This window comes from Lynx rufus, unplaced genomic scaffold (genome assembly GCF_022079265.1).
Source record: "Lynx rufus isolate CCGP_SWC_20201006 ecotype Redwood Valley unplaced genomic scaffold, mLynRuf1.p SCAF_23, whole genome shotgun sequence".
In the NCBI taxonomy this organism is placed as follows: Eukaryota; Metazoa; Chordata; class Mammalia; order Carnivora; family Felidae; genus Lynx; species Lynx rufus.
This window is the reverse complement of record NW_025814838.1, coordinates 5288374-5311611: the sequence shown is the minus strand read 5'-3', so window position 1 is coordinate 5311611 and position 23238 is coordinate 5288374. Positions and strand designations below refer to the sequence as shown.

Sequence of the window (23238 nt, the reverse complement as noted above, 5' to 3'; positions counted from 1 at the left end):
TCACGTGGCCTCTGGAAAACTCCACTGGACATTCGTGAAATGATGAGAGAAAACAAGAAATGTGGCATCTTAGTATTATAAAGACCATTGTAGGTACCGCCTCATTGAGTCTTCCTGACAAAACACCTCGGTATGATTATGACATCCCGTTTTTGCAGAGGAGAGAATATGGATTCAGAGCACTTGAGTCCTGTCTATCGGAACACACAGCGAGGAGCAGAGAAGCCAGAATGAGGACAGGGGTCGGCCTGCCCCCTCATCTCTGGCATCTTAACCCCACCCCCACCCCCGCCCGCCCCGCTGCTCTCCACCTCTGTCCTGCAGCCAAGGCAGACCCCCCACGTTTGTGAGAATCGGGACCTGGGCAACAAACAAAACTGCAAAAGAGAGACAGAGGCGGAGAGAGAAGAAAAAAAGTGCACCTTTTCCTCACTGGATCCAACATGGAGAGAAAGAAGGCCTGAGATTCTCAGTGACAACCAGGCAGCTCATGGTTAACTATGGGGTTAAGTGTGGGGAGAAGGAAGGAGCCGATGTGCCAGGTCGGGGGCTTCTCTCCAGATGTTGTTTATTCTTCATTTATCCTGCTGCAAAGTGAGCAGTAAAAACATCCCTTTGGAAGAAGAAATATTGTTGACATGTCGATACCACCCAAAGCAATCTACAGATTCAATGCAACCCTTATCAAAATAGCACCAGCATTCTTCACAGAGCTAGAACAAACAATCCTACAATTTGTATGGAACCAGAAAAGACCCCGCATAGCCAAAACGATCTTGAAAAAGAAAACCAAAGCAGGAGGCATCACAATCCTGGACTTCAAGCTGTACTACAAAGCTTAATCATCAAGACAGTATGGTACTGGCACAAGAACAGACACTTAGATCAATGGAACAGAATAGAGAACCCAGAAATGGACCCACAAACAGATGGCCAACTAATCTTTGACAAAGCAGGAAAGAATATCCAATGGAATAAAGACAGTGTCTTCAGTAAGTGGTGCTGGGAAAACTGGACAGCGACACGCAGAAGAATGAACCTGGACCACCTTCTTACACCAGACACAAAAATAAACTCAACATGGATGAAAGACCTCAATGTAAGACAGGAAGCCATCAAAATCCTCGAGGAGAAAGCAGGCAAAAACCTTTTCGATCTTGGCCACAGCAACTTCTTACTCAACACGTGTCCGGAGGCAAGGGAAACAAAAGCAAAAATGAACTACTGGGGCCTCATCAAAATAAAAAGCTTCTGCACAGTGAAGGAAACCATCAGCAAAACTAAAAGGGAACCGACAGAATGGGAGAAGATATTTGCAAACGACGTATCAGATAAAGGGTTAGTATCCAAAATCTGTAAAGAACCTATCAAACTCAACACCCACAAAACAAATAATCCAGCGAAGAAATGGGGAAAAGACATGAATAGACACTTCTCCAAAGAAGACATCCAGATGGCCAACCGACACATGAAAAGATGCTTAACATCACTCATCATCAGGGAAATTACAAATCAAAACCACAATGAGGTACCACCTTATACCTGGCAGAATGGCTAACGTTAACATCTCAGGCAACAACAGATGTTGGCGAGGATGCGGAGAAAGAGGGTCTCTTTTGCATTGTCGGGTGGGAAAACAGAAGAGACTCATAAATATGGAGAACAAACTCCATATTTGTGGGTTGTGGGAGGGGGGATGGGCTAAATGGGGAAGGGGCACCAAGGAATCTACTCCTGAAATCATTGTTGCACTATATGTTAACTTGGATGTAAATTAAAAAATAAACACTTTTTTTAAAAAAACATCCTTTTGGACAGGGAGGAAAGTGACTTGCCCCACGTCTCACAGTTACTAAGTAAAAAAAAAAAAAAAAAAAAAAGTGTCTTGTTTTCCTCTTGCTTTTATTTACTTGGTTTTACTTGACGTACCTGGTTTCTTCTGAACCACCCAGGAAAGCTCGCCTACCGCGGCAGGGCTTAGGGTTTGCCTTCTTTCAGTTGTTAGAACAAATAGCAGCATTGACAGGTTAAGTGTGCGGTGGGTGAAGGTGGGTTTCTAAAAGGCTGTAGAAAACTTGGGAAGGAATTCCAACCTGGAGGAGCTCAGCCTGGATTCCAGAGTAGGAGGGGGTGTGACATGGGGACACCGAGGGACGCTCTGACCTCGAGTCCAATGTGTGGGTTTTTCCCCACACCACCACGCAGTTCTGCGACACCAGCGGGTGTCCCACACCTCGACACAATTTGGACACTGTCTCCTTGGAGAGGAGGTTAAGGGCTCAGTCCCATGAGACTGCCCCCTCCCCCACTTCACCTGTGCTTCTGACCCACCCGGTATAGATGGGACATGAAGACACCCTCCTCACGTGGGATTAATTTGCTAGAGTGGCTCGAAGAGCTCAGAAACGTTTTACTTGCTAGATCACCTGTATATTATGAAGGGCTCGTAGAGCAAGGCAGTGGGGGAAAGGGTGCAAGCTCCATGCCCTCTCTCTCTTTCTCTCTCTTCCGCAACCCCCACGTGTTCATCAACCCAAAAGCTTTCCAAACCCAGTCCTTTTTGGGTTTTTATAGAGGCTTCATTACACAGGTATGACTGATTAATTCGTTGCCATTGGCGATTTATTCAACTTCCGATCCCCCAGAGGTCAGCGGGTGGGACCGACGGCTCCAAACCCTAATCACACCCAGCCCCTACCCTGCTGGGTGGGTCCCAAAGTCACCTCATTAACATGACAAAAGTCACCTTGATCTCTCTCATCAGCTCAAAAAGTTCCAAGGGATTTGGGAGCTTGGTGCCAGAAACAGGCACGGAGACCAAATATAGGTTCTTATAAATCGCTACATCAGGGATTACAAACTACAATTTTTTTTAAATGTTTTTATTTTTGAGAGACAGAGAGCCAGCAGGGGAGGGGCGGAGAGAATCGGAAGCAGGCTCCAGGATCTGAGCTGTCAGCACAAAGCCTGATGTGGGGCTTAAACTCATGAACTGCCGGATCATGACCTGAGCCCAAGTCGGATGCTTAACCGACTGAGCCACCCAGTCGTCTCACAAACTACAATGTTTTAACTTTTTTGTTAATATCGAGTTACTTGCCGAACCTTATACAGAAAAACCAGGCTTTGGGATTTCTCTTAAAAATCAGGCACTTTGGAAACATTGGGACTGCGTTCTCCGGTGGAAACAGTAGAATGGGACCAGCTGCTGGGAGGTGGTATTTGGGGGGGGCGGGGACAACAGCCTTGGCCATCAGAGAAGCACGGGCTGTATTTGCACACTCCTTGTTGGCACATTCTGTCCTATTTTATTAAGGAATTGTTGCAGGATTTTTTACCCCGATACCTGGGATTTGTTGTCTCACTGCTTGGAGGAATGAAGAGGTGGACACAAAATAAAATGAGCAGCAGGAAAAAGTTAATTTGAGTATAAGATCAGAAAGCAAGAGGGGTGCCTGTGTGGCTCCGTCAGTTAAGCGTCCGACTTCGGCTCAGGTCATGATCTCTCAGTTCGTGAGTTCAATCCCCACGTCAGGCCCTGTGCTGACAGCTCAGTCTGGAGCCCGCTTTGGATTCTGTGTCTCCCTCTCTCTCTGCCCCTTCCCTGCTGGAACTCTGTCTCTCTCCCTCTCGAGAATAAACATTAAAAAAGAAAAGACCAGAAAGTAAGAGTAGTATGAAAGCTCTCTTTCCAGAGAGGGGGCATTGGGAAGTGAATGCCCATGACCATTTCGGTGGTATGAGGGGGGGGTCTATGGCCATAGGGTTCCTTGAGTTCTACATTTTATGGTCTACTTATTTTTAGTCAGGTCTTTTGTCAATTTCCTAACGGGCAGTAGGCGGTGTCTGTTACATTTTTAAAGAGAAACTTAACGCGGGAGGGAGTTTGCACAGAGGTTAGACCTTCCCAGAAGACCTGTTTTAAAACTTGTGTTTTTCCCCACCTAGAGACCTTCTAGCCCTTAGCCTCTCCCTTTCTGCCTCCTGTATCCGATCAAATGTACAGATTCCTGCCCCCCCCAACGTAAATGTCATATTTATTACGGTATTTATATATATCTTTATTATTTATAAACTGTATAAAACTGTACTATTTCTTTTTTATTTAAAAAAAATTTTTAAGTCTATTTGAGAGAGGCAGAGACAGCACAAGTGGGGGAGGGACAGAGAAAGAGGGAGACAGAATCCCAAGCAGGCCCCACAGTCAGCACAGAGCCCGATGTGGGGCTCAAACTCACGAAACCGGGAGATCATGACTGGAGCCGAAACCAAGAGTCAGACACTTAACCGACTGAGCCACCCAGGCGCCCCATCTTTTTTTATTCTTAATTAATTTATTTTTGACCTTATTTAAGTTTGACCTCAAACATTCTCATTGATTAAGTTACCTCCAGCTGATCTCTTAACTCAGGCAAAAGGCCGGAGGGCAAAGCATCCGCTAATGGGAACCAAAACTACCCCCTCAGGCAAGAAGGACCGCCCGGAGCCAGCAAGACCCCACCCGCGATTGACCCCAGGACGATGACGCCCTGACCTTTACAGCCCACCTGCCTGGGTCCACTGACCTTTGTCCCACATTTCCTTATATAAACCTGCAGGTATTTTCAGCACTTTGGAGAAAGTTTCTCTGCCTTCGGATTTTGTCAGAGGCCTGCGGCCGTCCCTGCTCTGCTCGGAGTCCCCCCGCCCCCCGCTCCCCCACCCCCTGCACCGAGCCAGGCTGTCGCACCCCTGCCCCCCGGCCCCGGGTTCGGAAGGTACGTACCTATTCCTTCGCGTCTGGCTCGGCCTCCGAGGTTCAGCCGCGGCGGCGCCTGTCGGCAGCTTGTTGCTACGGAAAAGTAGCGTGGTTTTCCACGGAGCGTGACGGCACCTGCTTGTCCCCGTCCCCGCGGTGCGTCCTGGGGCAGCGGTGAGCCAGACCTCGGTGTACAAGTCTTCATGGCGACGTCTGTTTTCATCCCTAGAGAAATACCCCGAGCGTGCAATTGCTGGGCCGCGGAGCTGGGAGGGGTATGTTCACTTTAGAAGAAACTTCTGAAAACCTCTTGCACGTGGTCGTGCTGTTCTCAGGGGGTAGCCAGCGGGCCACGCCCGGCTTTTACAGATTAACAGCCCTGAGGCTTACTTCTCACTTACTTATTTTCTGAGACTTTATTTAAAAAAAAATTTTTTTTGAGAGAGAGAGAGCTCCAGTTCCAGCGGGGGTGGGGGGGGTGGGGGGGCAGGGGGCTAGAGAATCTCAAGCAGCGTGGAGCCTGCCTTGGGCGTCCACCCCACCACTCTGGGAGCATCAGTGACTCAGTCGGTCCACCGTCCCACTCTTGATTTCAGCTCAGGCTATGATCCCAGACAGTCATGAGACTTTACACAAAATTCTGGACTTTTCAGTTTTCTAGAACAATCGGAAGGTGTGGCACCATTGGGCCTGTGTTCCTCCTCACATGACAGCTGAGCCAGGACTGCCCCCTTTAGCAGGGACACATGCTCTCCAGTGGGCCACAGCCCCACCTGGCCAGCCTCCTCGCTCTGACCCCGGAACCTGCCTGCTGTCCCCCTACCCTGCCCCCCGCTCTTGTAGGGCTCTGGGTTCCCATCCTAAGTCTGCCGCTCACCTCTCGGTGACCTTGGGCAAGTTACTGGCCTCTCTCTTTCCTCATCAGTAAAAGGGAGATAATCAGGCTCCGTCTCAGAGTTGTTGGAAAGACCACGTGAGCGAAGACGTGGAGAGAGAGCACTTAGAACGAACCTGATGCATCTTCATTATCACTGTCCTTTCTGAATTATGCTGCAAGGTGGGGGTGCTGCACACCCAGGGCCCAGCGGGGTCTGGTGAAGGAAGAAGGTGGGTTGTAGGTAGGGGTCTGTGGTGACACAAGTTGGCCACGACGCTACTCCAGCCAGTAGCTGTCATGTGGCACTGGGCCTGGTGTGGCCACATCTTCATAATGGGTTTGTTTTTTTTTTCTAATGTTTATTTTTGAGAGAGACAGAGTGCAAGCAGGGCAGGGGCAGAGAGAGGGGGAGACACAAAATCCGAAGCAGGCTCCAAGTCAGCCACTTAACCCACTGAGCCCCCCAGGCGCCCCCCAGATCTTCAGAATGTTCTACGAAAGTGGGAGATCAGTCTTGTTTAAAGTCTCATGCTTTGTAAATGCTAGTGTCTATTTCAAAACTTTTTTGAATGCTCTGAACATCCAGTGGAAGCGTTGCGCTGTCCTCCATTGCCTGTCCCGGTGCCGCGGGCCCCTCGGGCCGTGGCTTGGTCGTTCCCTATAGCTCCTCTGGGCTCCAGACGCTTGTCTTTGCGCTGCCTTGGCCCGGAGAGCACCCGGCAAAAGGGGCTGAACAAAGGGTGGTCACTGTTACTGCTGCTGCAGTGATGGGGCCGTGGCTGCAAGTGCCCTCCTGGGATTTTTCCGCTGTCCCCTGCCTCCCCCCTCATCCCCCCCCCAGTCCCCGCATCTCTCCTCCCCCCTTCCCCCAGCTCGTCCCAAGCCCGCCTGTCCCCAGCGTGGAGGCGGGCCAGTGGAGGAGTGGGTGAGTGAAGCAGGACAGTTCGGGGCTCCTGCCACTCCCCCACCCCTCCCTGCCACTCTCCTACCCCTCCCTGCCATGGGCACCCTACCAGGTGGAGGCTGTGTGGGCGGAGCTCAGGGATTACCCTCCTCCCCACTGGGGCCTGCACAGAGTTCAGGGGTTCAGGGCTGGGCCCACCGTCTCTCGTGCCTGGGGATATCATTCTCTTCCTCACCCCTGCCTGTAGTGGGGCTGGAATTTGGAGTTTGACCTGCAAGGAGGCTCTCAGCTGTAGGCGGTGCAGGAGAGGGCGGCCGCTGTCCTCTGGCTAGGAGGGGGGAGGAGCCGGCGGGGGGGTGGGGCCCTTCTCCACAACCTCCTTCTGCCTCAGAAGCCACAGGCAGGCCCCAGGGCAGGTGAGCCCTGCATCAGAGGAAGGTAAGGTTCCTTGCTGGCACCTTGCCCAACCTGGTGCCCATTCTCCATACTGGGGACGTTGGTCTGGGGAAGGGAGGCCCTGGTGGCTGAGAGGACTCCCGCTGTGAGCCGGGGGTGGGGGCATAGCTCCTCTCTACCGGGCACATGGAGTGTGTGTTGTTGGGGGAGTGGGTACGGCCCAGTGGCACCAGGCTTGGTCCCCGTTCGTCCACTTCCCAAGATCGGAGTTGGTGGATCATTTCATTTCGCTGAGCCTCAGGTTTCTTATCTGTTAAATGGGAATGTAAACCCCAGCCCAGCCCAGCCTGCAGGCGTGCTATCTCCCAAGGACCCAAAGAGATAATGCGGGTGGAAATATGTTTGTAAACCCCTGAAAGGCCGGGGGGATGGGCTGCTGCCTGCCCGGCTGCTAATTAAAAGGCAAATCTGAGTTTCACTGCAATGTGCTGGCACATGTACTGGCCTCCTCCTCCTGGGCCTGGTCAGTCCCTGCGGAGGACACAGCCACCCTGATTCACAGAGAGACAGACAGCCATCCGGAAGCACGCCCAGGTTTGCACTGATAGTGAGAGGCAAAGCCGAGACTCCGCTCCCACAGCTATGAACTCACCCACAACAAACATCTGGTTTTCCGACAGTGGGTGTTGTGCTGGATGATTCTGGAGAAGCGCAAGGGAGAGGTGCCCTCCCGAAGTCCTTAGGGATAGGACTTGGGGGAGGAGGGGTCATAACGTGCAAGGGTATATAGCAAAAGCTCTGGAAATCCCATGGTTTTGTTTGTTTTTTGTTTTAAAATTTTTTTTAATGTTTATTTATTATTGAGGGACAGAGAGAGCATGAGCATGGGAGGGGGAGAGAGACAGGGGGACACAGAATCTGAAGCAGGCTCCAGGCTCTGAGCCATCAGCACAGAGCCCGACGCGGGGCTCGAACTCATAATCCGCGAGATCATGACCTGAGCCGAAGTTGGATGCCCAACCGACGGAGCCACCCAGGCTCCCCTTTTGTTTGTTTTTTTTTTTACTGGAAATCCCATGTGTGCTACCCAGATGTCTATTGAGTGCCAGCTTCGGAATAGTGTGAGCAAGACAGACATGGTCCCTGCTTTCCAAGAGCTTATAGTAGCGGGGACGGCCAATGATGACTCATACCAACCTGACATCTTGTTTGACTCAACAGTGAGGAAAAGTCACCTTTGTTCTGACGGCAAATAACTTAAGGACCCGATTTAGGCTGAGGCGGGGAGAGAGCTCCTCTGGGCTTGTGATGGTAGGATAACATCTGAAGCCCGGATAGGAGCTGGTCAAGCCAAGGCTGGAGAGAGGGAAGAGCATTCCAGGCAGAGGGAACAGAATGGCGAAGACTCTGAGGCCAGAGTAGTGCTCAAGGGCCAGTGAGAGATGAGGCTAGTGATGTCCTGATCTGACTTATGGTCAACGATCCCTGTGGCTTCCACCCAAGGGGTGGATTGGAAGGGGACAAGGCAAGAGGTCCTCGCCCTAGTGTAGACCCAGGTGGTGCTGGCTTGGGATGCATGGACGCCTGGAAGTAAAGGGAAAATGGATGGATTCAGCCGTGCTTGGGAGGTGGAAGGGAATGAATTAGGGACCAATAGATTCCGGGAGTTGAGAAGGAGACCCTCTAAGTGCTTCGACAGTGTGTGGCCCTGGCAATGGCCCTTGTAGCCATCTCGCTTGGGCACAGGGCCCCCCAGACATCGCAGGTGCCCACAGACCCCTGGACGGGTGAGTGAATGAATGGACGCATGACTTAAGGCTCTTGGGTGTCTGCAAGCGGCAGGTTGTTCAAAGTGGCCGCTGAGCGTCGTGGCGGGTACTGGCTTCCAACAGCGTGCTCCCCAAATTGGACATGTTCTTTTTTTTTTTTTTTTTTTTTTTTTACCATTTATTCATTTTTGAGACGGAGAGAGACAGAGCATGAACGGGGGAGGGGCAGAGAGAGGGAGACACAGAATCCGAAACAGGCTCCAGGCTCTGAGCTGTCAGCACAGAGCCCGACGCGGGGCTCGAACTCACGGACCGCGAAATCATGACCTGAGCCGAAGTTGGCTGCTTAACCGACTGAGCCACCCAGGTGCCCCTGGACGTGTTCTGTTTGAGGAATCACGAGACAAGGTCATCCCCGAAGGTCCCCACCCCTGGCATTTTCCCTGCCAGGCAGCGGTTACAGACTTAGGCGGTAAGCCTGGGTTGCACCTGGGTTCAGTCATTTACCAGCAGTGTGACTTTGGGCCCGGTGCCGCTGCTTTATTTTTCTCCCGTGTTCAATGGGGTTAATCGGAGACCTGACCTCTCGAGTGTTGTGGATTTAAAATGAGATTCACACACGTAGGTGGCCAGGATCCACTTGACCACAAAGTCCAGGCTTTTTTTTTTTTTTTTCTCTAACAAGGACAAGGATACACCAAGTATTCTAGACTTAATCATGTCATATAATGGACTTGTTTAAAGTTTTTAACAAGCCTGTGACATAGGTCTTGGTATTACCCCCATTTTATAGATGGGGAAACTGAGCCTCAGAGAAGTTGTTTGCCCAAGATCACGGAGCTAATAAGAGGCAGAGCCAGGATTTGAATCAGGCCATGCAGTGCAAGTATCTTTATACTCGATCAGGGCAGCTCTTTCCCAGAGAGCTTTGGTCTGTAATTAAGTCTTGCAGGAAAATAGTTGTTGTCTGTTGTCAGAGCAGGGCCCCTCCCTAGTTTCTGTCTGTCTGTCTCTTTTATTTCCTGTCCCCAATAATGTACCTGCGTCCTGGCAAAATACATCCAACTATTTTGTGTCTTGCATGTGTTTAACATATGCAGATGATGTTATGCTGTAAATCTTGTTCTGTTTGCTTCTGTTTCTTTTGTGATGAAATGTTTCAAGACACGTAAGTTATAAAGAATCATGTAGGGGCGGCCTGGGTGTCTCAGTCGGTTGAGCGTCCTGGGCTGAGCGACTCTGGGTTTCGGCTCAGGTCATGATCTTATGGTTTGTGAGTTCGAGCCCTGCACCAGGCTCTGTGCTGACAGCGCGGAGCCTGCTTGAGATTCTCTCTTTCTCTGTCTCTCTCTCTCTCTCTCTCTCTCTGCCCCTCCCCTGCTCATCCCCCCCCTCTCTCTCTCTCTCTCTCTCAAAAAAAAAGAATAATGTAAATCTGACCCCCGGCAGTGGACGCACACAGGGGAACCAGCCTAAGAAACCTAGGGCCCCCACCCCACCTGTGGACGCATTTCCCGGTCTTTTCCTCGCACTGGGGTGTGGAAAATTTCCACATCTGCTGTGGCAAATTATGTAACCGGCTAAAAGGAATAGGGTAGGCTGCCATCCCTGGGTGCTGGGCTTCCTTTGTTCTCCAGCCCATCGGTGACTGCTAGGGCAGGGTGTTCTTACAAACAAAGCTGTTGTTACAAGGACAGCTTTGTCCGCACTCCCGCTAACCCTGCCCTCCCATACAGAGAGGGTCCCTCCCAGGAGGTGAACCCGGACCCCACCCCCAGCTTGGCCCCGTCCAGAACAGCGCAAGGGCACGGGGCTCTCACGTACAGAGCTGCAGGGGCCATGTCTGCCCCACTCACTACTTTGTGCCTAGCACAGACCCTGGCACACAGCTGGTGCCTAATAAATGCTTGTGGAAAAGAACAGAAAAGGCGGGAGGGAAGGAGGAGGGGAGCAGACAGGCAAGACGGGCGGGAGGGAGGAAATAATGACAGAACAGCCAGTGTCGGATAATGCAAGTTCCTTCAGCTGAGGACCTGGGTTCGAATCCTACCGCTGGGCATTTACTGTGACCTAGAAGCAAGTGGCGAAGACTCTGAGCCCAGCTCACTTTTCCCTCTTCATGCCTCCGTCCCCCACCTGTAAAGGGGACTGGTGTGTGCCTCACAGGCTGACCAGATGAGAAGTGAGCTCCATGCCTCCAATCTACAGTGCTCACAGATTTTGCTCAGAAGGGGCTCATTGAGTCTGTGAGCATGTGGGCGAACCAGCAGCGCTGGGGTTCACAGCTTCTCTGATCCCTGCTCCTAATCCTGCCACACCCACGGGCCGGTCCCTCCCGGCCCCTGGCAGGGCCCCCACCTCCCTGGGACCCAGGAAGAGCCTGGAGTCGGTGCCAGCCTGCCCGGAGCTGTGATGAATAAGTTGTTTATCCGCTCCCACCGCCCTCGGTGCCTGGCGGGCAGAGGCCTGCAAGGGGCAGCTGGGGGAGGGGCCGCCTCACCCTTCAACCCACTGCCCCTCCTTCCTCCCTTTCAGACCTGCTGGGTTCTAGAACCATCCACCCTACTCCTCAGTTCTGCATCAATCTCCGCCGTGAACTGCTTCCTGAGCTCTAAGCCCTCACCTTCCCCGAAGCCCCTGGATTTGGAAGCAGCAGGTTGGCGTGTTTAAAAACACAGGCTATGAAACCACACAGATCGGGGTTCGAGCCCTGGCTGTGGACATGACGCTAAACCTCTCCTGGCCACAGCTTCCTGGCTGATAACGTGCACTGACCCTACCTACCTAATAGGGATTTCACCCTTGAGCTACCCTGAGGGACCAGAGATGCCCCCTCCTCTCCAAGCCTCCAAAATGTGCCTGTCCTGGTGAGACCCTTTTTTATGAACCTCTCTTCTGACCCAAGAAACTAGCCTCCCTTCCCACTTTCTTGAACAAAGACTTTGCAGGTGTCTGGTCCAGGTAGGTTGGTCCGGAGCAGGATATTACCCCATTTCACAGATGACAATGGCCATGAAATCTAGGCTGATTGCTGGGTGAGGGGAATCCTGGCTTCTGCTACTCAACTTCCTCCTGTATTAGGACAGAGTAAGTGTCTGAGCTGGGTCTGCCCACTACTGGCTGGCTTCCCTCCTTCCCTCCTTCTCTCTTCCCTCTTTCCCCTCCATAAATGCGGTGGACCCATGGCTGCTTGGGTCTTCCCTTCCAGGGAAGATTAGGTCTGAGAAGCTGTGAGCACCCTCCCAACAGAACTAGGCAAGGTGCAGCCCCAGGGAGAAGTTCAAAGTCATACTTGGCATGCGAAGGAAACGTAAGATCATAGAGCGCCCCCCTGAGGCATCTTGTCTAAGTGAACATCCAGTCCCCTCTTATAGGGCTCTAAGGTCCTGTTCTCCACCCAGGGGACTTCCGTGGCTCTTACAGTTGGGAGAAGATGCTCCTGGCATCCTGTGGGTAGCTACCAGAGAGGTTGTTAAACATCCCATGTTGCACAGGACGGCCTCCCCCACCCCATAACAAAGAGTTATTGAGGATGAGGAAACGTACTCTAGGAACAAGGAACAGCCTGCCCAGGTAATCGGGCTGTTCTGTCTGCGGGAAATTACTCCCCAATCCTTACCCTGTCGATTCATCACCAAGCCCTATTGATTTTTAAAAAAAATTTTTGGAATGTTTATTTTTGAAGGAGAGACAGAGTGTGAGCAGGGGAGGGGCAGACAGAGAGGGAGACACAGAATCCGAAACAGGCTCCAGGCTCTGAGCTGTCAGCACAGAGCCCGACGCGGGGCTCGAACTCACGGACCACGAGATCATGACCTGAGGTGAAGTCGGCCGCTTAACCAACTGAGCCACCCACGCGCCCCATGCACTGTTGATTTTAACCCCGAGTTATTTCTCACATCCTCTTGCACGCCCCTCTAGATTTCATCTAAAGTCTGTGGCATTACACGGTCACCTTCCTGCTTCTAGTCAACCTACCCTCACCCCCATTGGATCCTACAACTCCCTTGTCCCTTATCCCAGAGCACAGGTGTGCCGTGGGGGCATGGCTGCCCAACAGGAGATGCTTTGAAAAAGTATGGGAGCATCTTTGCTTATGACAGTCATTTGGGGGTACCACTGGCCTTCAGTGCGTGGAGACCAGAGATGCTAGACTCCCCGAAATGCACAGAACTGCCCCACACAGCATGAACTTTCGAGATGTTCCAGACTTGCATGTGGGTGAACAACATGCTTATAGACTAGAGCTCCAGTGTATATGAAACACCAAGTGGTTTGTTTTTAATTCAAAATTTTTTTGATATTTGTTTATTTGTTGATTGATGTTTATTTATTTTTGAGAGAGAGAGAGACAGAACACAAGCGGGGGAGGAGCAGAGAGAGCCAGAGACACAGAATCTGAAGCAGACTCCAGGCTCTGAGCTGTCAGCCCAGAGCCCAATGAGGGGCTCGAACTCACGAACTGCAAGATCGTGACCTGAGCCGAAGTCGGACGCTTAATCAACTGAGCCCCCCAGGCGCCCCAAATTTTTTAAAGCAAAGAATGTGCCTGCTTTTATCTTCACAGCATTGTCTCAAATATTTTTCAGTGCTCTGTCTTAAAAGCACGGTATTGCTTGGACTTTTCCATAACATTTAAAATCACAGTAGGCTATTTGTAGTTACATTTTGGGGGAGTCAAAAACCGCATGTGGATTTTCGGCTGCACAGGAGGGTCAGCACCCCAACCCCCACACTGTTGACGCTGGTGCTGTTCCTCTGCGGATTCACTTTTGATTCTGAGGTTTGGCACTAAAATGGCTTCCGACTTTCTCATTTCCCTTAAGTTCAAAACTTAGCGTAGTGGGTGCAAGTATCTGACTGTTCTGGGGGTCTCCCGTGGAGTCGGCAGATCGGAGATATGTTGAAGCATTCATCAGTTTATCACAAATGGCTTTCTTTTATTTCTTTTGGACTTAAAGCATTGTATTGACTTTTTAAAAAGTGATGTGCGAGGGCGCCTGGGTGACTCAGTCGGTTAAGCGTCTGAGTTTTGGTTTCGGCTCAGGCCATGATCTCTGGGTTTGTGAGTTTGACCCCCGCGTCAGCACGGAGACATCGTGGGGCCTGCTTTGATTCCCTCTTCCCTGCTCCCTCTCCACTCCTCCCTTGCTCCTGCTCTCTCTCTCAAAATAAATAAATTGATTTAAAAATCTTTATAAAAATATTTGCTATAAAAATATTTGCTATATTTGATGTCTGAGAAGTTGGGAATCGCTGACCCTATAAAAATCCTTTAATGACATCAAAGGGCTGAGATAGTCACCTTCATATCTGATCACCCCCACTGCCCAGTCCTCTCTTCCTAATCTTACCTAATACTCAGGCAAGAATCTGGTGATTCCTTAAACGTGACATGCTTATTCACACCTCAGTGTGTAGATGGGGGGCAGTGTGTAGATCGTGGGGGGCATCATGAGTCTTTTCACTCCCAGACCTCCAGAGTGGAGTCACACCCTGGGAATAAGTCCATGCCCAAATCGCTTATGGTTGAAAATCACCCTTAGGAGTTTTATTAGTTTCCAATTATTGCTGCAAAAAATCACCAGAAGGTAGTGGCTTGAAACGATGCAGGGTTATTATCTTACAGTTCTGGAAGTCACAAGTTCTAAATGGGTCTCCCTGGGCTAACATTAAGGTGACAGCATGGCTGAATTCCTTTCGGATGCTCTAGGGTAGAATGCGTTCATTTCTGTTCCCAGCTTCTAGAAGCTGCCTGCTTTCCTTGGTTTGCGGGCCCTTTTACTCCATCTTCAAAGCCAGCAACATTGGTCCAAATCCTTCTCATGCTGGTTCTCTTTTCGGATTCTCTCTTCACTTTTAAAGACCTTTGTGGTTGCAATTATCTCACTCAGACACTTCAGGGAAAATCTCCCAATTTTAAGGAGAGCTGACTGGCAACCTTAATTCTGTTTGTAAACTCAATTGTCTTTTGGCCATGTAACTTAACATATTCACAGGTTCTGAGGATTAGAAGGTGCCCATCCTTGAGGGGGACATTCTGTTCCCCGTAGGAATCCCTTAAATTGCCCACAGAAGTACAGTATACTGAGAAACAGCCGAGGACACAGTGGTTCAAGGCATGGATTCTGGAGCAAGATTATTTGCCTTCAAGTCCTGTCTCTGCCACTGGAGCCATATTAATCTTAGACAAGTTCCCTGAGTCTCAATTTTGCCATCTGTAAAATGGGGATGAAAACAATAGTGCCCACTTTACAGGTTTGTAAACACTTAGAATGATGTAGGAGGTGCTATATATATTACAAAATATATTCAGTTTTACGGGCCTGGCCGACACTGGAACAAGACTAGTGTCCTGCTGACCCTCAGACAAGATGTTGGCTCGACTCTTGCCCACCTCTGAGGTTCCTCAGAAATGGGAAATAACTCCAGTGTCTTGTTTTACTCTCACTCTTGGTCATGTGCTCCTGAAGTGGGATGGGATGATGAAACCATCTGTACTATTCAGTTTGTTCTTAATATTTTGCCGAGTGAGTGGCTGAGTTGCTAAAAATTAGCTGTTGATTTGATGTGACTTCAAATCATTCGTTTGCTGAATGAATGAGTGAATGGATGGATGGATGGATGGTTGGGTGGGTGGATCTGCCTTCCTGGGAGATCTGTCCCCACTACACATCTCTCCACAGGTGTCCTTTCGCTTGCTCCAAGGAGGTAGCCACGCAGAGGGTGAGGAAGTAGCTCTGGTGCTGGCATCTGACCCGCTTTTGCACTTCCCGCAGGATTGAAAGTTTGCTCAGGACCATGGAGAGCAGCTCCGGCAGTCCTCAGCCCACGGAGTCCGATCCCCTGGAGGCTTTTCCCCAGAGGAGCCTGGAGCCAGGTGACATCGCGGTGTTGGTTCTGTACTTCCTCTTCGTCCTGGCTGTTGGACTTTGGGTAAGCCAGGCCAGCAGAGGCAGAGGAAGAAACTCGCCCAAGGTCGTAAAGTAATTAGAACTTTAAACTTGTAAAAATACAGAGTTGACCATGGGTCAGGTGCTGTCTTAGGCACTTTCATCTCACGCTATGTCATGTAATTTGCACAGATGTCTATGAAGAAGACGCTACTGCTGTACCCATTTTATAGATAAGGACACTGAGGCTCAAAAATGGAAACTCCTTGTATATTAGTAAGTTAGCACAGCTGGGTTAGAATCCATATCTCCTTCACTTTGAAGCCCATGTTCTTTTTTCTTTTTTAAAGCAAGCTTTTTAAAAAATTTTTTTTTCAACGTTTATTTATTTTTGGGACAGAGAGAGACAGAGCATGAACGGGGGAGGGGCAGAGAGAGAGGGAGACACAGAATCGGAAACAGGCTCCAGGCTCCGAGCCATCAGCCCAGAGCCCGACGCGGGGCTCGAACTCACGGACCGCGAGATCGTGACCTGGCTGAAGTCGGACGCTTAACCGACTGCGCCACCCAGGCGCCCCTAAAGCAAGCTTTTTAAAACAATGTTTTTAATGTTTTTTATTTTTGAGAGAGAGAGAGAGACAGAGTGTGAGCAAGGGCAGGGGAGGGACAAAGAGACAGGGAGAGACACAGAACTCAGTGGGCTCCAGGCTCCATGCCGTCAGCACAGAGCCCGACACGGGACTTGAACCCACAAACTGTTGAGATCATGACCTGAGCTGAAGTCGGACGCTTAGCCGACTGAGCCACCCAGGCGCCCCAGCTTTTTTTTTTTTTTTTTTTTTTTTTTTTTTTTTTTTTTTAAGGCAATACAGTCACAAGGTTCAAATAAAAGCAACTTAGAGGGGGTCTGGGTGGCTCAGTTGGTTGAGTGTCCCAACTTTTGATCTTGGCTCAGGAGTCATGATCTCAAGGTTTGTGAGTTCGAGCCCTGAGTCAGATTCTGCACTGATAGCCCGGAGCCTGCTTTGGATTCTCTCTCTCCCTTTCTCTCTGCCCTTCCCCCACTCTCTCTCTCTCAAAATAAATAAACACTAAAAAAAAAAAATAATAAATAAATAAATAAATATTAAAAAAAAACATAGTGAAAATTTCACTACTACCCTTCCCTTCACAAGTAACCACTGTTGTAACCTTGTTTGTACATTAATTTGAGTTTCCTTATGGAAATCCGAGCAAATATTATCATGTATATTTACCTCTTTCTTAAATAGGAAGTAGGTTATTATACTGTTGTTTTTTCACCTTGCTGTTTTTCACCTATCATGATCTCTGGGATATCTTTTCATATCAGTGCATAGAAGCTTCCTTGTCTTTTTAAAAGTTGCACAGGATTGGGGTGCCTGGGTGGCTCCGTGGGTTGAGCATAGAACTTTGGCACAGGTCATGATGTTACGGTCTGAGAGTTCAAGCCCTGTGTTGGGCTCTGTGCTGACAGCACGGAGCCTGCTTGGGATTCTCTCTCCCTCTGCCCCTCTCCCCCACTCACGCTCCCTCTCTCTAAAAAAATTGCATTTATCTTATAATAAATGAGGCTGGACACCCTTACATATGTTTAAAGACCACTTCATTCCTTTCTGTGATGCATGGTTTCATATATTTTTCCCATTTTCATTAGGTTCTTGTTCTTTTACTTACCAATTTCTAGGAATTCTTTATTCTTTTAAAGTTCTTATTTGTTTAAGTAATCTCCACACCTGGCATGGGGCTCAGACTCGTGACCCCAAGATCAAGAATGGCATGCCCCTCCTCTGACTGAGCCAGCCAGGTGCCCCTAGGAACTCCTTCCATGCTCAGAACATTAGTAACTTTGGGATAAGGATGGTGAAGAGAAGATACTGCTATCTGGGTTTTAGGCCATTTGGTACAAAAGACTTGAAAGCTGAGCCCCAAGGTGTCCCCACTTGGCTCCAACTATTTATACATCATTTTTCTACTCCTACCCCTTAGCTTTCCCTCCTCCAAGTCAACAAGGGGATGCAATGCTGGACGTTCCAAAGACCTTTCTCTGCACACTCCCCTGCCCTCCGCTCTTAGCAGGACATAGTGAGACGGAGGAGACATTGTTGAGAGTAAGAGTTTTCATGTCAGACAGCCTTGGGGTCAGGGTTAAGTTAGGGTGAGGTTGGAGGCACTGGGAATCGGTATTTTCACAAGAGGACCAGGAGTCTCTGATATATTACTAGTTTGGGAACCCTGGATTTAGATAATCCCTTTCACGGAGTTCTTTATTTAAAAAAAAAAAATTAAGTTTATTTATTTATTTTGAGAGAGAGAGAGAGAGAGACAGAGAATCCCAAGCAGGCTCCACGCTGTCAGCACAGAGCCCAGTGTGGGGCTCGAACTCATGAACCGTGAGATCATGATCTGAGCTGGAGGACACTTAACCTGCTGAGCCACCAAGGTGCCCCGGGAGTTCTTTATTTAAAAAAAAATACTTCCTGTGTCAGGAATGAGCCGGAATGAGCCTCAGGTTCTGTTTTCTATAGCAAGGTCATTTGCAGGGATGAAAAGATACCATTTCCTGCCATGTCCTATCCAGTAAGAATCCCCTCACCAGCGTTCGCACCCAGGCTCAGAGACGTGCAACTTCTTGCCAAGATCAGACAAGCCACTTAGCGGCCGAAATGTGTCTATTCGAACACCTTCGATGCTTAGAAGCTCACTCCTTCTAAAGACGGTTTTGTTGGCCGGCTAAGGACATGGGCTCCCAAGGCTGACCTGGACCTGAATTCCCAGCACTTCCGCTCTCAGGAAACAATGGCACTAGAGTGACTTTACTTCTGAGTCTCATTTTCTTCGTCTGTTAGATGGGCCTCATGATACCAACTTCATAGGAGTTTGTAAGGATTAACATGAGATAAAGCGCAGAGATGCTTAGGGGCGTCTGATGGCTGTGCTCCTGTGACACTATGTAGCACTAACACTCAATAAATGGTGCCCCTTATGAGCTATCCTAGCGATGAACATGGGTTGAAAACTCAGACATGTAAGGGAGCCATAAGCAGGGGTTGTATTGACCTGAAGAATTTGTCTCCTCTAAAGCATTCAAATTAAAATCTTAAAAACCGTGGGTCCAAAGCACCCTGTATTTGCTGTCAGATCTGGCCTGCTGGACTCCCAGTTGGTTTTCCATGGCTTTGGCCCTTCGGGATGCCTCTGACTGTTACCCACCCTTCTTCTTTGTTTCAGTCCACAGTGAAGACCAAAAGAGACACAGTGAAAGGCTACTTCCTAGCTGGAGGGGACATGGTGTGGTGGCCAGTAAGTGGTCTCTGGTTCAATTGAAGTCACTTCTTCACATGCTGATGGTCTGTCTAGCCTTTGGTCTCTCAGGACCCGGGTTGCACGTTGTGTGAAGTCACAGTCTAGAGAAGGCTTAGCTCCAACTCAGTTAGGCTGGTTTCAGGTATGGTTGAGTGCACGGGCTCAAGTGATATCATTAGGACCTGGTTTCCATCCCTCCCTCTCTTCCTCTCTTTAACCTTTCCTTCCTCCCTCCCTCTTTCCCTCCCTCTCTCCCTTCTTTCCTTCCTTCCTCCCTTCCTCCCTTCCTCCCTTGCTTTCCTCTGTATCAATTTCTCTTCTTCTGGGTGAGCGCTCTTCCCCAAACAGGGTCAACTTCATGGCAACAGGATAGCAGACTTTGCTCTAGACTTCTCATCCTCTCAAGTCCCAGTGCATGGAAGAGCATGGAAAATATCTCCTCTCTGACTGTGTCCCATGCCCACCTCCGTGCCAGTCACTGTGACCAGGGTAGTTTGATGTGCTAATTGGCTCAAGCCTGGGTCACACACTCAATGCCTGAGCTGGGGCGGGGGGGTGGAGGGGTGGAGCTTGGAACCTGTCCTCAAGCATATGGGATGAGATGGGAAGGGGCTAGAAACCGTTACTGGGACAAGGCGGAATGGATGTTGAAAACAGAAATAACAAACACAGCAGTCCAATTGGTGTTTTCTTTTCGAGTGGACCTCAGGGCATTGCCAAATACAGCATGCACGTGCACACACACATACACACGCGCACACACACGCACCCAGGTGTCTATGGGCCTGCCTACGTCATGGATGGTCAGGGATAATAGTTTACTTAGAATCTCCTGAAATAAGAGTGGAATCTTTGAACTAAGAAGAGGAAGGACCGCTCCCATTTGCACTGAGTCCAAAAGATGTAGGGTTTAAGGTGCAGAGAGACAAGTGGTATCTGAGCCCCTGATCAGTGAAATGTGTGGAGACAATGACCATACTTTCTCAAAAGGTACCAACGACATGCTTTGCGTTATATGTTCAACCAATTCCCTAAAAATATATATTCACCGAGGAGGATGTCTGGCACTCTGTCCAACACATCAGTAAGCCGGTCTTCACCCTCAAGGAGCTTGTATTCGAGTGTTTCCCAAAGTGTGAGGAACAGTCGCTCTAAGATTTTCCAGCTGCACACTGACATAGCATTAAATAACGTCAGATCGCATAGTGTGAACCTCATCCCTTTTCTATTCTACGTCACTCCTCCTGACTGCATAAAAGAAAAAGTCACAGTTTGGTGCCTTTATCAGTCTTTCATCGCCGACCAAGCTCTATGTTTAATCAAGAGACTATTAGGCCTCAGTGAGAGAAACTATCTAGGATTTGGTAACGGAGATGGTGTCCCAGTTCCAGATTCTTAGGAGAGAAAATGTAATTTACCTACTTTGGGCCAAGTAACTGGGGGTGTCTGGTTCAATCTGTTGAGACCAGGGATTGGGGCCATTGAGTATAGGCTTGGCCACTTAATGTTCTACCAGAAGGAGAACTATTTACTTTGCCAAGGTAGAAACAGAACTGGGATATATAACAAAGGCTTCCTGATTCTCCTCATGAAGCACCTTCCACAATACCTGTCATCCTTTCCCCCAGGGACGATGCATACAGTTGTTCGTGTTGTGCACTGCACTACCCTATGGGGTATGATTCACATTTTAGGCATCATAAAGATGCATACTTACTGTGCCAATAACTGATAGATGGAAGTAAGAGAGTTTTGGGGAAGACGAGTCTTTCTAATTTGAAAAAAAGGAAGATGCCAGATAGGCTAGGGATGGCCCTGCCTTCTCTATTTCTCCTTCTGTCTTGGTCCCTTTGGAGCACGGGAAGAACTGGGGGTGGGGAGAAGATACTGTAGACCTTGGCTCCAGGATCTGACTTGTCTGTCTCCCTACAGGTGGGTGCGTCCTTGTTTGCCAGCAATGTTGGAAGTGGGCATTTTGTAGGCCTGGCAGGGTCGGGTGCTGCTGCGGGCCTTTCCGTAACTGCTTATGAGTTGAATGTAAGTATCTTACCGCGGGTGTCTACAGCTCACCCTTTGCCCAGTAGGTGACCCTGGGGGACAGTGTGAATGCCCTGTACTTGTAAAAATGGAGAAGTACTTCAGGAGACAAGCAGGAAGCATCAAGGGTACCCCTCGCCGGCTAAAACTAGTTTGACCCGCAGGCTTCTGGCTTGCGTGGGTGTGCTCGGTGCTGGCCGGTAAGGTCAGGACCCTAATAAACCACTGTGTGGGAGAAGAGGGCTCCGAATCCCTTCCCTGCGGATGCAGAAGCCAGAAGGTGTCCCGGGACCAGAGGGTTTTTTTGTGTATCACAAAAGCAGGTGGTGTGGTGCTTTGACCTATCTTGCCCGGATGCCCAAGAGCGAGGACGCACTGTCCTATGGAGCAGGGCTCGTGAAGGATCTGATTTTCACTGAGGAGGAGGGCTTGCACTGTTAGTGGTGGTTTTCATCTTCATAGTGACTAACTTTCTTTGAAACAAACAATTTACTTATTTATTTATTTTATTTATAGATAAGCTCTATGCCCAACAGGGGGCGTGACCTTACAACTCCTAGATCAAGAGTCATATGCTCCACTGACTGAGCCAGCCAGTTTATTTATTTTGAGAGAGAGAGAGAGAGAGAGAGAGAGAATGTGAGCAGGGGAGGGGCAGAGAAAGAGAGAGAGAATCCCAAGCAGACTCTGCACCATCGGTGTAGAACCCAGTGCAGGTCTTGAACTCGTGAACTCTGACCTGAGCCGAAAGCAAGAGTTGGACACTTAACCTACTGAGCCACCCAGGCGCCCTGTGACTAATATTTTTAAAGTGCTCATTCTACCCTGCGGCCTACACGACACGCGTTACCGTATGGTGGGATCCCTTACAAAGCCCAACCTGGCTCAACAAGGGAGGGGATACGCCTGGAGGAAGGGGGAGGACGTGAGGTTTAGGGTGACACCGGATGAGGAGTCACGGAAAAGCTTCTATTTCCACTCTTCCCTCCTTCGTCCCCTTCTGCCACTTAAACGTGGAAATATGATGGTCCGGGGAGGGTGAGGTACGCAGACTGAACCAGAGGTGGAGCCAGGCCTGGCTACCTCCAGGGGCAGAGGGAGATCCAGATGAGCGCCTTGAGGTTGGCGGGAGCCAAGTCCTGACTCTCTTTTCCCCGGGCAGGGCTTGTTCTCCGTGCTGATGTTGGCCTGGATCTTCCTGCCCATCTACATCGCTGGTCAGGTGAGTGTGGGGGAGTCGGGGTGCCGTGGGCTTAGAAACCCTTTGGGAGGGTCACCCCTGCGTTCCCTCCTTCCCCCCTGACGACCTCCCTTAGTCCCCAGGAGGTCGGTCCCCGCATGGCGAGGGACCGCACAGGTGAGACCAGGGGAGCCCCGCCCTTGGCAGCTCCCACCTGGTGACCGATGATGAAGATGCACACGGGCTGGAGGAGACGGGAGCCCAGAAGCATCTGTTTTCAATGCGAACACACCGGTGTGAGGCTCGTGGTGTCTTTGACGTGTGTAGGCGGTAACATATTACTGCTTTTCTTCCTTTGCACACAGAGCTGTAAAAACTGAGTTCTTTCTGGCAGATGCGAAGGGTCAAAATGTTTGTTCCCAAATAACAATGCTGCTTTAGACTTAAAATATCTATCTATCTATCTATCTATCTATATCTATATCTACCTATTATATACACATACATACATACATATGTGTATATGTTTTTAAGTTTATTTATTTTGAGAGAGGGAGAGAGAGCATGAGCAGGGAGAGAGAGAATCCCAAGCAGACTTCATGCTGTCATGCTGTCCATGTAGAGCCCAATACAGAGCCCGAACTCACCAAATGTGAGATCATGACAGCTGAAATCAAGAGTCGGACATTTATGGGGCGCCTGGGTGGCTTAGTCGGTTAAGTGTCCAACTTTGGCTCAGGTTGTTTGAGCCCCGCGTCGGGCTCTGTGCTGACAGCTCGGAGCCTGGAGCCTGCTTCGGATTCTGTGTCTCCTCTCTCTGCCCCTCCCCTGCTCTTGCTTTCTCTCTCGCTCTCTCTCTCTCAAAGATTAAACATTAAAATTAAAAGCAAAAAAGAATCGGACGTTTAACTGACTGAACCACCAGGCACCCCTGCTTTAGACTATTTTGAAAAAGTAGTTTAAAAAATTGTTTCTGATCTGACAGCTTTATGTCACTCATACTGTCTAGATTTAATTCTGCTCCAAAGGTTCTACCACATGGGGCAAGATCATACTCAGGACCATTCATAAGGCAAGAACTGATTTTAACTTTTGATTATGGCAATTAAAAACTACACAA

General features: G+C 49.6%; 1 protein-coding gene across 9 annotated transcripts in view; it reads left to right on the top strand.

The window, feature by feature from the left end:
• Positions 1-15485: 15485 nt before the first annotated feature.
• Positions 15486-23238, top strand: part of SLC5A11 (solute carrier family 5 member 11) — a 37360-nt gene continuing 29607 nt past the window's right edge. For 7 of the 9 annotated variants that reach the window (XM_047087547.1, XM_047087553.1, XM_047087546.1 and 4 more), the window contains exons 1-4: positions 15486-15620; positions 18827-18898; positions 20834-20938; positions 22101-22160. In XM_047087547.1, the coding sequence (XP_046943503.1) occupies positions 15486-15620; positions 18827-18898; positions 20834-20938; positions 22101-22160 (372 nt within the window). Of the gene's footprint in view, positions 15621-18826; positions 18899-20833; positions 20939-22100; positions 22161-23238 lie in introns of those variants that run through there. The other 2 variants (XM_047087548.1, XM_047087550.1) reach the window with 2 other exon arrangements.